We start from the raw sequence: 12,833 nt of genomic DNA, 5'->3' as shown, positions 1-12,833 counted from the left end.
GCAGAATCTCAACGAGAAGTGGGAAGGAAAGGTGGGACTCAATGAAAACATTTCAGAAAATGGGAGTGAGGGGTGGGAGGGAGGGGAGAGTGGGTGATGGGTACTGAGGAGGGCACCTTTTGGGATGAGCACTGGGTGTTGTATGGAAACCAATTTGACAATAAACTTCATATATTGAAAAAAAATAAAAAATTAAAATTAAAATTAAAAAATAATGAGGGTGAGGTTGGGGGAGAGCCCAGATGGAGGCTGGCTCCTCCAGTTAACCAGCTGCCATGTTTCTGTAGAAGAAGGGCTTTGCCTGTGGGCCTGGGGCTCTGGAGGGCAGATAGCAACGTTATATTCCTTCCAAAACTTGGGTGGGGGTAGGAATCACTGAGGTGCCAGTCAGAGTTTAGAGGCTGAAGTGGCGACGGGCACAAAGGGGGACAGGCCACGAAGACACCCCAGCAGAGGAAGGCGAGTGTGGCTCCCAAAACTGCGTGTGGCACTCTGGTCTCTCTGGGTGTAGCTGCTTCGAGGCTCCGCTCAGAAGGGGTCAGTCTCTTGCTGCCCCTCTCGGCCACCATTCTCAGTCAGAGGGTGGGCCCTGGTGCCCGGTCACACAGGGTGCTGCCCACGGTCACCCTGCTGAGGCTGTGGGAGTTGTGGCAGGGCCTGTGGTAGCGGCGCCGGGCCCCCAAGCACAGGGCTTCCTGGAAAGTCTCCCTGAAACGGCTCGACATGAGGTTGTAAAGCACAGGGTTAATGGCGGAGCTGAGGTAGAAGAAGACGCCGGAGATAATATGCACGTACTGGAAGGCCAGGTACACGCCCTCGGTCCAGCTGGACACAAAGCTCCACATGAGGCGATCGACGTGGAAAGGGGCCCAGCAGACTCCAAACACCACGACCAGCACGACTGCAGGGACACAGAGGGGAGACTTTGGTGCCTGCCAGAGTCCTCTCAACTAACCGCCTTCCCTGGGCTTCAGTGTAGGCTGCCCACTCTCACCTTCCCACCCCCGCCCGTCGTCCATATGGAAGTTTCTAGAAGTTTGCCCGCCCTGGCCTCATCACCCCTTTCAGAGAGGTTGGTCCCACCGCTGTCACTGACAGGGCAGTGGGCGTGTGCTCTACCCCCCTTCCCCCCGCCCCCCAGCCACAGTCAACTGGACCGGGTGTGGACATCTGAGCCAAACTGGCCCGGTCTGGCTCTCTCACCACAGAGTTTGGAACTAGGTGACTCTAAGAGTTCACCCAGCTTCCCAGAGCTTCCCTCCAGCTGTGGTGTTGACCAGCCACGCCCTTCCTGGGGTCTCTTTCATGGGCTTGCCTCGATTTCTGTTTATTTCTTGTGTTTGCTTCTGTGACTGTCTATCTTTCCCCTGCAGTGCCTTCCCCACCACACCCCAGCACGGTTTTCCCTCCTAATCCAGGATTTCAATCAGGATGCTGCTTACAATATCCCCACCAGGCCCTCAGAAAGTAAAGGTGGGGGAAGGAGCCAGGGAGGTGGGGAAAGGAGAAAGCCAGAGCCCCAGGCCAGCAAGCAAGTCACCCCAACTTCCCAGGGGGAGAGCCATCCCAGCTGAGCAGACTTGACCCCCATGGGACAAGGAAGTAAGTAGAAAGCAGAGGCAGAATGGGCAGGGAGCAGGTTGTCTGCAGTGCAGGCCTCACAGAGCTGAGGGGCAAGCATGGAACTCTGGGGTCAGCCTCATTTTAGGGAGCAGCACAAGTGGCCTTGGGCTCTGGGACACTTTCTGGAGGACACGAGGAGTGGGTCTCTCCCTGGGAATGGGGCAGTCCCCTATATAATCCCATGGCTTTGACCAGGGTCTCACTAGCTCTGTCTTGCCCTGGCTCACTCCACCTACCCGATTCAGACCCTGCTAGGGTAGGGCAGGATGGGGACGAAACCAGTGATTGGCTTAGTGTCATTTTGTCTGGCTTCCCCAGGGCCACTGTTTTTGAAAAAGAGCCAGATCTAGATGACAGTAACACCCAGAGCCTCAACCCAGCTGGGCTTGCCACGGCCTGCCCCAATCCACACTTCTGCCCTGACCTTCACAAATATGCCCCCTGATGAGACTCTTTTAGACAGCAGTGGCCATTCCTGTGGTCCCCTAGGAACCAGAGATATAGCATGGAGGGAATTTATCATCTTGCCTCTCCAACACCTTGCTCCCCTACTTTGGGGAATTTTGCTCCCCCCAGATCCCACCACGTGAATCCATGGGGACTGCAAACCTCAGCATCCTGCACTCTGGGCCAGGGGCGGGCTGTGACCTAAGCCCACCAATCGGAATCCTTCCCTGGGATTTTTCAACAGCCATTAAGGGAAGAGGGCAGTTCCTCAAGAAAGGGGAATTCTGTGCCCATGGCCATGCCTCCCAGGCTGCTATAGGGAAGGACAAAGCCAAGACGTGTTTAGGAGCAAAGATGAGAGACCTGGAGATCCAGCTGCCACAAACAGCTCTGCCGTCCTGGAACCCAGCCACATGCCCCGGCCCTGTCTGTGGTTTGATTCCACGAACCAGCACCAGCTTCTGCACAGGCCTCCAAGCTTAGAAGGACCCTAGGCTTCGTGGCTTAGTTTATGCTCGATTATTGCTGTCTGGACAGTCTTTTTTTCTTTTCATGTTTCTTTATTTATTTTGAGAGAGAGAGATTTAGAGCACGAGTGGGGGGCAGGCAGTGAGAGAAGGAGAGAGGAGAGAGAGAATCCCAAGCAGGCTCCACACCTTCAGCGCAGAGCCCAACGCGGGGCTCAAACCCACGAACTGTGAGATCATGACCTGAGCCAAAACCAAGAGTCAGATGCTTAACCGACTGAGCCACCGAGGTGCCCCGCTTGCCTGGACGGTCTTAATGATTTTTGAACAAGGGACCCCAAATTTTCATTTCACACTGGACCCCACAAATTATGTGGCCCATCCTGCCATTTATCTTTGAGTTTCTTACAGAGTAATCGCACAGGTGCGTGCACACACACAGGGCGGCATGGGCGGCAGCGGTGACGACCCCAAACTTCACACTCAGCCCCCATCTCAAACCCAGACACTCAGCCCCCAGGTCCTGGAAGCTCTAGCCCCTTACCCAGGGCCTGGCTCAGTCCCTCTTCCCCGCCGCAACACTTACACAGCATCTTGGTCACCTGTGTCCGACCCTGATCCTGCGGCCGCTGAAACCTGCGGCTCTCGCTGGACTTGGCCCTGCCCCTGGCCTCCTGCCTGAGCAGCAGCAGTCTCTCCCGCTGCAGCCGAAGCCCGATGAGCAGATAGAGCACGCTGATGGTGGCCATAGGCAAACAGAAGAAGAACAGAGTGGTGATTTGCACCACCAGGTTGTAGAGGGCCCGCGAGCGGACCAAGGTGCACACAGCTGAGTGGGGCACCGTGCCCCGGCAGGGCACCTCCAGATGCTGGATGCCGTGCAGGCTGGCGTTAGGCAGAGAGCACAGCACGGCGAGGCCCCAGATGGCTCCGAGTACGCGGCGCACGTGGACCCGAGTCATCGTGGATCTGGCCTGCAGCGGGTGCACCACGGCCACGTAGCGCTCCACACTCAGGGCGGTGACATTGAGCACCGAGGCCAGGCAGACCGTCTCGAAGAGCAGCGTGCGGAAGTAGCAGCCACCAGCGCCCAGCAGGAAGGGGTAGTTGTGCCACATCTCATAGAGCTCCAGGGGCAGGCCCACGAGCAGCACCAGCAGGTCCGACACAGCGAGGCTGAGGAGGTAATAGTTGGTGGGCGTGCGCATGGCCTTGTGGCGCAGGATGACCGTGCAGGTCAGCCCGTTGCCCACGGCGCCCACCACGAAGATCAGCAGGTACGTGGCGCAGATGGGCACGAACAGCTCCGTCTGCCGGGGCCCCCGGTACTTGAGTCTCAGTTCCTCATCGGTCAGGTTCAAGTCCTCAGGGCCAAAGACCCCCCAGGCCCTACTGCCATTGCAGGGCACCGGGCTCCCTGCCTCCGTCGGGGACATGTCTCCAGGGAGGAAGGAGCAGTTGAAGCAGAGAGGAGTCTGTGGAACAGAAGAGAGAGACCCCCCCCCGGAAACATCACTCAGAGATCCCTGGTAATTCATTAAACCAAAGGTGCCGGCGACACTAGGAGGAAGGTTATCTTACGTACCACTGAGAAACAAAAAACCGTCATCCGTTGTAAGGTGTGTAACAATTTCAGAGATGTAAAAATGTACATCTTGGAAACGATAAAAAGCGGGACTCGGTCGGGGCGCCTGGGTGGCTCAGTTGCTTAAACGTCCAACTTTGGCTTAGGTCATGATCTGGCAGTTTGTGGGTTCGGGCCCCGCGTCGGGCGCTGTGCTGACAGCTCAGAGCCTGGAGCCTGCTTCAGATCCTGTGTCTCCCTTTCTCTTGGCCCTTCCCCCACTCACACTCCGTCTCTGTCTCTCAAAAATGAATAAACATTGGGGCGCCTGGGTGGCTCAGTCGGTTAAGCGTCCGACTTCGGCTCAGGTTACGATCTCGCGGTCCGTGAGTTGGAGCCCCGTGTCGGGCTCTGTGCTGACAGCTCAGAGCCTGGAGCCTGTTTTGGATTCTGTGTCTCCCTCTCTCTCTGCCCCTCCCCTGTTCATGCTCTGTCTCTCTCTGTCTCAAAAATAAATAAACGTTAAAAAAAAAATTTAAAAAAAATGAATAAACATTAAGAAAAAAATTTTAAAAAGCAGGACTCAGTTATAAATTTCACAATCCACTGAAGCTTTAAATAAACAATGGATCCTCCGGAGCATGCGTTTTGCGGTCAGCAGTCTCCCCTTGGGTCTGTCCCCTTTCAAGCCCTGGACTTTGGGAGAGAGACTCAGTTTGGGCATCTGTAAAATGGGCACAACATGCAGTATCTTATCAGTACGGTTTTTAAGAACAAGGTCTCTGGAAGCAACCGCCCAGATTCAAATCCAACTCCTCAGTTCTGGGCTGTGTGGCCATTTGTAGGGGAACCTTTCTGACTGTCTCCTTATTACAAGGATGCAGGGAGTTTAAGCTACAAAAGGTATTAGCTCAGGGCCTGCCTGACACACAGAAGGGCCCGGTTATCAGCCATCTCTCAGGGAGGACTGAGTCATTGTGGGGACGAAGCGAGTGGGTCAAAGGCTAAAAACTAGAATGGTAACCCCACAGCTGGTTCGTGTTCCTGTTTCCTATCACCTGCGCTGTTAAACGTTGAAATATTTGACAACCGTGACCCTGCTAGTTCTGGGGCCCCCTCTCCTCTGTTGGGTCCCTATCTCTGCCAGTCCGTGGGATATAGTGGTAAGGACCCAGACCACAGAGCCAAACACGCTGCTTTGGGGTCAGATGCCAACTCTGCTACACTTTAGCTATGACCTCACCTCACTGTGCCTCAGTCTCCTCATCTGTGAAACGGGGGTGTCCACAAAGCTTACCCCCTAATTTCTGTGAAGATTAAGTGAGGGAACACATATCAAGTTGTAAGGGGTGTGCCTGGTACGTTTTAGGTGCTCGAGATCAACGCATAGGAACATTATCCTTACTTCCCACGTGGAAACGGAAGATTAGTCCAAGGGAGGGGCACCTGGCCGGCTCAGTAGGTAGAGGGTGCAGGGTTGCGAGCGTGGGCCCCACACTGAGTGTGGAGATCACTCAAAAATAAAATATTTTAAAAAACAAATGTAAAAAAGAACCGTCCAAGGGAGATGGGACAGGGGCCGAAACAAGATTCGGCTGGGCAGATGGTTTGGTGGGACAGGCCGGGAGCTGGGGACTGTCCTCCTTAGGCTTTTTGCCAAGCCCGCCATCACCACCACCCCTCTCCTCAGGGCAACCTCGCATTTTCAAGCTCTTTTCCTGGATCCTCTCCCTATTCCATCACCTACATTTCCTCTTGCCAACGGGGGCTTGGGGCATCCCCGTTGCCCATGTACCTGCGTGACCACATTTCAACTTTCTTTCTAGGTCCTTTTCTGTCCCAGACCCCAAGAATTCTTAATCCGGAATGTCTTCCTCCTCACCAGAACCTCCACCCAGAAGTCTCCCCCAGCCTCCCTGCCAGTCCCACACCTGATCCCCGAACCCTGGGATGGAACGCATTTTCACCCATCCAGGCGGTTCACCTGCCCGCCTCCCAGGCTGGGGGCAAGAGCCGAGCAGGCAGCCGCGGGGAGGAGCTGGGGACCCGCAGGCGCCGAGCAGGGTTCGAGGGAGAATCTCTGCGCCACCGGGAACGGTCGCAGCGCCCGTGGCCGGCAAAAAGACAGAAATAACCCGGAGGCTGCGAGTCCTCCGGGAAGGGGGGCGCCTCCGATCCCTACGGCCCTGGGGAGACCCTCTGTGCGCGCTTCCCAGTCCCGCGCCCCAGCCCACCCGCGCGCCCCGTCCAGCCGCCCGCGCCCTTGGCCTCGGCGGTATCGCGTTCACCTACCCTCCCGTAAGCGGCTGGAGACATCGAGGCGCGCGGCGGACGGCGGAGACCGACGCCCAGACGCGGCGCCAGGAACCAGCCGACTGGAGGCTGGACGGCGACCGGCCCCCGAGTAGCCCTTCCCGTCGCCCCGCCTGTAGTCTGGGCGACCCGAAAGGGACCGCCACCAGGGGGCGGTGCTCCCCCCGCATCGCTGGACCCAGACACCCTCATCTGGGGTCCCCACACCCACCCCTAGTTGTTTCCAGGCATCTGGCGCGACACTCCCAGGAGCACCATTATCGAACTCCCACGGAACCCTAACGGAACCCTCACAACAACCCCTTTACAAATGAGGAACCGGAGCCTCAGAGACACGAAGCGCGAGTGGTCTGGCTCTCACACCCTTGCCAGGGTCTCCAGCGTGCTCTGACCCTAACTCCTTATTATGGGGTCTCTCCAGCCCCCGCCTCCTCCTGCCGCACATTTCAGACGCACCTGAAAGTCCACGTGCCCCAAAGGGTCTCCTCTCCCTCTCTGGGGCCCCAAGTCCCAGGGCAACAGTCTCCACCCCTCTCCCTAGGGTTCCCGGCCCCTGAGCATCTCCTCCTGCCCTCCCCGGACTTCTGCCTGCTGCGGGAGCCTCCGTCCTCCCTCCAGTCTGTCCTCCCACTGCCCAGTGGGAGCCCCCAACACCTCACTCCTCTGCTGGAAAACCTCCCCAGCCACCCACCTCACTTCCTTCTGAAAAAGAACATACCAAAGTCTAGCTTGGTGTTGGACCCCATGCCCCACTTGCCTTCCTGCCTCCCCCCACTATATTCCCTCACCCCCAAATACCCTCCCTCTCATCCATTCAAATGTTTCTCCATCCCTCTCACCCCACCGCAGGGTGCCCAAGGGGGAAGGAGGGAACTGTAAGGGAAGACTCATGAGTGCTGGGATCCCAGCCTCCTCCTGCTCCCAGAAGCTGTAGACAGGTGAACTCCAGCAGGGAGCCCCTTCCCTGCTCTGTCCCTTCCTCCAACCAGCTCCTTAGCTGGAAGTTATTTCATTAGGAACTTTCTAGGGAGCCTACATACATGGATCTTGCAGACCCTGGGCCTCTTCCCAGGGTCTGATTCATTTAGTCTGGGCAGGGTCCAGCAACCTTCATTTTCGAGGAACACCCTCCAGGGAGCCCCAAACCTAAGAATCACACTTTGAGAAGCACTGGAAGGGGTTAAATACCAAGTTCCAGGACCCAGAAGGGCTGCCTGGGCAGTGTGAATGGGAAAGAGATCAGCCCCTCTGTGCCTTGACTCTCCTTCCCGGTGGAATGTATAACCATGTGTTCCTTGAAACATCAGTGCAAAGATTTAGCACAGGGCTGGCATGCAGCCAGCACTCAAAAAAGTCTATGTAACGACAAGTGGAGGTGTGACCTTCTTCCCCCCAGACTTTCCCTGCCTCCCCTTCCCCCATGAGTCACTGTCTGGCCTTGGGAACTGGGAGTCAGACCCTCTCAGAGCCTCCACAAGCCCTGCCTTCCCAGGAACCCCACGTGTAAACACAACCCCAGGCACAGGGAAATTGTAGGCCAGTGCAGGGGCAGATGTCCTTGGGAAAAGAATCCTAGGGTGTCCCTGAGAATTAACTACTCCACCCCAGATGAGTGACCCCACCCAGAACCTTCAAGGTCCAAGCTGCTATTATATCAGAGGAGCGTTGAAGGGTAGGCAGCATCACTGGGGAACAGCCCACCATGGGGTCAGGGTGGTACTTAGCATGTGATGAGCATTGTCAACCCCTGCCCCCATCACTGGAACCACACTCCCACCACACACACCACTTTGCATACACTCTGAGCATCCTGAAACCCACTGTGGACTCATTGGAGGTGCTCCGAGCCCAGGAAAGGAAAGGGAAGGACCTATTTCTGCCTGACAGAGACACAATGGTTCCTGCCAATAGGAATTCTGTAGCTGGCTGCATCATTCACAACATTAACTGAAATCAAAGACCATGCCAGGCTAAAAGACAGGGGTAGCCCCCCCAAAAGGGGAGGCCCAATGGCCATCATGGCTATAGCCACCCCTGCACTGTTCAGAGGGTCCTGGGCGTCCCAGCCTCAGGCCTGAGCTCAAGACCGCCATGGCAGCATGTCCCATCGGAACTGATGGTAGGTATGCTGCTGCCTCCCTGCTCCGTCCTGAGGGAGCTTCTCCAGGGCCACGTTCGCTGGGGTACTGCAGGGCCGAAGCCTGGAGTAAGTGCATCTTAGGTTTTCTGGGTATACATTTCAGTCTCCTGGCCTGGCTGGTGGGCATCTGCCCAGACCAGGGTGTTAAGGGCCCCACTGTGCACAATCGCAAATGCCTCAGGGGTCTACGGGAGGCAGCCGGGAGACCTCTCAGGTCCTGGAGTCTGTGCAGGGCTCGCAGGGCCTGAAGTACATCATTAGCTCCATAGCCTTTCCTCACCCTGCTGAGAGCCACAGAAGGGCAGCTGCCCCAAGCCAAGTCTTCACTGGCACCACCTGAGCAGCTTCTGGAACATTCACCATTCACCCCCACCCCTCCCCCTGCTCTACTGCCTACAGGGACCAGACAAGGAGGATGAGATGAGCCTGGGGACACCAAGGTATTGGATGGGAGAGAGGAATTGTTCTGAAGGCAGTGGGGACAGCCCAGAGTCCGCCAGTAATCAGGCTCAGCAAACATGGAGAGCTGGGCATAGCAAACATTTGGAGTGGGGAGAGTGCCCATGCTTACCTAGGAACTTCTCCACGTCAGACACCTGTCACCTGGCTCTGCTGGGCTGGACCCGGGCCAGGCCAGGGCTAAGGGAGAGAGGAGGAAAGGTCTGAGTCCCTTCAGAGTGGGGGAGGGTTCCCCAGTGCAGGGGCTGGGATTGCACCTCAGTAAGCCATGCAGCCTGTGTGTGGCCATCTGCACTCCCCAAGTCCCCCGGCCTGGATCCACTCACAGAAACCAGCACACTTCCCAAGGAGAGAGAAGGCAAAGGAAGGCAAGGAAGAGTGAGGCCTGGATGAGAATCCTTGCTTGTACTGCCACAAACTGGCTGTGTGGCCTTAGACAAGCCTCTGTGCACTCCAGACACCGGCTTCCTGGTCTGTAAAAGAGCAAGAACAGCACTTACTTCTCTAGATGCTAAGTGAGATAATGTGGGTTAAAACACCTAGGGTTGACACACTCAAGAAATGGTAACCGTAACTGTGCTCAGAATTCTCTGAAAGATACTAGAAAGCTGCCAGGAGTCAGGGCTGGGGCGGAAGCGAGAGAACAGAAAAGCTTGCTCAGCAGGGCTTGGAAGGGCAAGGTCCCCAACATCCTAGGGCAGGAAAGCTACTCCCCAGTGAGAAGAAGGAAAACACAAACTTATGGGGAACCTGGCCACAGTGCAGGAGGCCCAGGCCCTGCAGTTGGACCTCGGGGACCAGCGGCCAAGACCTCCAGTTAGCATCGCCTCTGCCTCTCCTGCCCACGGAGAGGGCCACTTGGGACTAATTGTCTGGCTTCTTGCCGTCTGAGGGCCATGCGGCCTGGCTCTGAACCATCCCGGTCTCTCGGGCAGGGTCTGGGCTACAGAGTCAGTCCACTTGTGGCCAAAGGGAGGACAGACTCAGGTCGCACATCGAGAGGGCCAGAAAATGCCTGGGTCTCTCTTGTCCTGAGTCTGTGTGTCCTTCATCCCACCCCGGGGTGGGGCTAGTTGTCACTGGTGCTCCTGGGACCTGCTCATCCACACAGCCTTCTCAGTTAACCGCAGGGAGGCCCCTCCCGGGATCTTCCCTGTTATGAATGCTCACGGTTAGCTCATAACCAAAGCTCCTGACCTCCTGCCAGTGACTGCTGTCAGAGGGCTTAGGGACTCGTTAGTCACATGGGTTTGCTGTGTCTACCTTAGTGTTTTTGTCTTCCCTTTGAGTTTTTTTATACCGGCATAATCTGAGAGTCAATTGCAGCCATAATGCCCCTTCACCACTAAATACGTCAATTCTGGTTTAGTTTCAGTGTCCCATGAATATCATTAATTCCACCTGGGAGGAGTAATCGCTTCTCATTTAGCTCGTCTGATAATAGAAAGCAGACGACTTTTAGTTAGTCTGAGTACTGTTTTATATTTTATCATGGTTATTGCCATTCCCAAGGCCTCCATAGTCAACAGATACAAAAGCAGTAAATATTCGAAGGGCTGGCAAACAGAGGCTCAGGATTCCAAAGGATATAACATGAAATAAATTTCAAAACCTGCAGGTAGTGGAAAAAGGACAGTTGCTCATGCATATGGAATGAATCTTTCTAGAGTTATCATGAGGTAAGTGAAAAATGCCGGGCATATCAACCAGCAACCATGAGACATGGGGCAAGGGACGGAACACAGGGACACTGGGAGTGTGCGGTGGAGGGCTGGACCCCAGTGTGGACACAGCAGGCCCCAAGTAAAAAGAAGGCAGGAATCTGAGCACTTGAAGGCAGTGGGCCAAGAGATGCCGCTACCGAAATTCTGGTTGCAAACGATAGCGGGCTCTTGTGCACAATGTAACGATCTTGGTTTGCAAATATCCAGACTGGCTGTAATTAAGGCAGAATTTCCTGGAGACTATCAGGTAGCTGGAGGACCAGGGAGGCTGTTCGGTGTGGCCCACCGCCCCAGGCATGTAGCCAAAAGGCCTGGGGGTGTGGCCCTACATCTTCCGGATGCTTGCCCTGGGCTGGGACCACATCCCTACTTTTTAAGGCACTTGCCTGGACTTCCTGCCCCGGGTGAGACTTGGGATGCCCTGAAGTGAAGTTGGATCTGACCCCGGTGTTCTCACTGCTTGGGACAGGTGAGCCTTCTGGAGTGGAGGAGGGCAGATTCCCACTGCGTGGATCGTTGCTGGCAGACAGCCCGAGTGCCACGCAGCTGAGACAAAGAGCATGGGTCCCTGCCACTCAGAGGTTCAAGGCCTCTTCAAATGCACCAACATCAGAAAAAGGGGCCAGCAGCTCATGTGGGCACAGTGGGACCCAACTTTGGGGGTGGGGGGTGGCTTGTCTAAAAGGCTCACTGAGCCGACAAAACCTTTTTGGAAAACGATGCCCAGGAGAACATGCATCTGCAGGGAAGATAAGAGATTGCAGATTTTAAAACTCGGAAAGACCAGCTCACCCTCCTACTTGGGGAAACCACATCCAAGAACTGAAAGTTTAAACCTTTTCTGATCTTTTTGGGCTCAAAAAAAAAAAAAAATCAGACTTATAAACAGCCTGGTCTCAAGTAGCAAAATGTCTGTTACTCTTGCCAGCCAGCTGCCTTAAGATGGAGGTTATGACAAACTGGCCTTAAACACAAGGAAGCAGTGAGTCTGAAACATTGAATGACTTGTCCAAGGTCCTGTAGCTAACAAGTGCTGGAGGTGGGATTTGGGACTAAGTTTATCCAAATAAAAAACTTTCCACCTTTTACTCTATGGTTCTGACACTACATCCCCCATTTCCAAAGACAATCAAATTTCAAGAGTCTGGACTCAAAAATTTTTTTAATGTTTATTTTTGAGAGAGAGAGACAGAGACAGAGAGACAGAGTGCAAGCAGGAGAGGAGCAGAGAGAGACACACACACAGAATCCAAAGCAGACTTGAGGCTCTGAGCTGTCAGCACAGAGCCCAACGCAGGGCTCGAACCCATGAACCGTGAGATCATGACCTGAGCCAAAGTCAGGCGCTTAACTGACTGAGCCACCCAGGTGCCCCTCAAGAGTCTAGACTTAAAAATAAATGTCCACATGCATTATTCATCCCCTCAGAGACTGGATTTTTGTGGCCATGCCTAGCCTGGTTCCCCTTCTCAAGCCCATGTTGCCTCTCCCTCGCTGGGTTATGAGTTGTCTTCAAGAACCGCCCTGCCTGGTTCTTAGTGGCCCTGAACTGCTTAGAGGTGTCACTTTCCATGGGCTGGTCTGTTCCCTCCATGTTCCCAGCCCATGGGCAGCCACTGAGTGCCTTTCCCTGGAGAGCAGCATCGGTACCCATTTGGCTTTGGAACTTTTGGAAAAAATTCAAGAGTTTCCTAGTTAGGGCTTGGTGCCTTCCAAGGGGTTAGGACGTGTGGTTGCAGCTCAGAGGCTGTGAGGTGAGTTTCCAAGGATGCAGTTTTATAACCTCTGTTCTGAAGCTCTTGGGGAGGGGTGCATGTTGCTTAGACTTTCTATGCCTCAGTTTCCTCATCCGTAAAGCGGAAATGACAACAGACCTACTCATGAAGTCATGAGAGGATTAAATGAAATAAGGATGTAGAGTGCCCAGAAAGCACTTAGCTGGCACCTGATAACTATTTTTCAAATAAAAGAAAGTAGGTGCATGTCTCAGAAGCTTGGTACCTCTTGAGCAAAAATGAAGGGATTTTTAGTATTTCTCTTCTGAGGCAGCAAGAGACAATAATGTAGAGGCTTCTCCACCCCCTGGGAGGAGAAGT

The 12,833-nt window shown here is 54.9% G+C and overlaps 1 protein-coding gene across 1 annotated transcript; it reads right to left on the bottom strand.

Moving 5' to 3' along the window:
* NMUR1 (neuromedin U receptor 1) lies at positions 1–6,606 on the bottom strand. Its single transcript, XM_049614698.1, is given in 4 exon segments — positions 1–602; positions 605–901; positions 3,124–4,012; positions 6,394–6,606. Coding segments are annotated over 4 exon segments (1,473 nt in total). The 3' UTR covers positions 1–528.
* Positions 6,607–12,833: the final 6,227 nt, after the last annotated feature.

The sequence above is a fragment of the Panthera uncia genome (genome assembly GCF_023721935.1).
Source record: "Panthera uncia isolate 11264 chromosome C1 unlocalized genomic scaffold, Puncia_PCG_1.0 HiC_scaffold_3, whole genome shotgun sequence".
Lineage (NCBI taxonomy): Eukaryota > Metazoa > Chordata > Mammalia > Carnivora > Felidae > Panthera > Panthera uncia.
The sequence above is the reverse complement of the archived record's forward strand: the minus strand, read 5'-3'. Positions and strand labels throughout refer to the sequence as shown.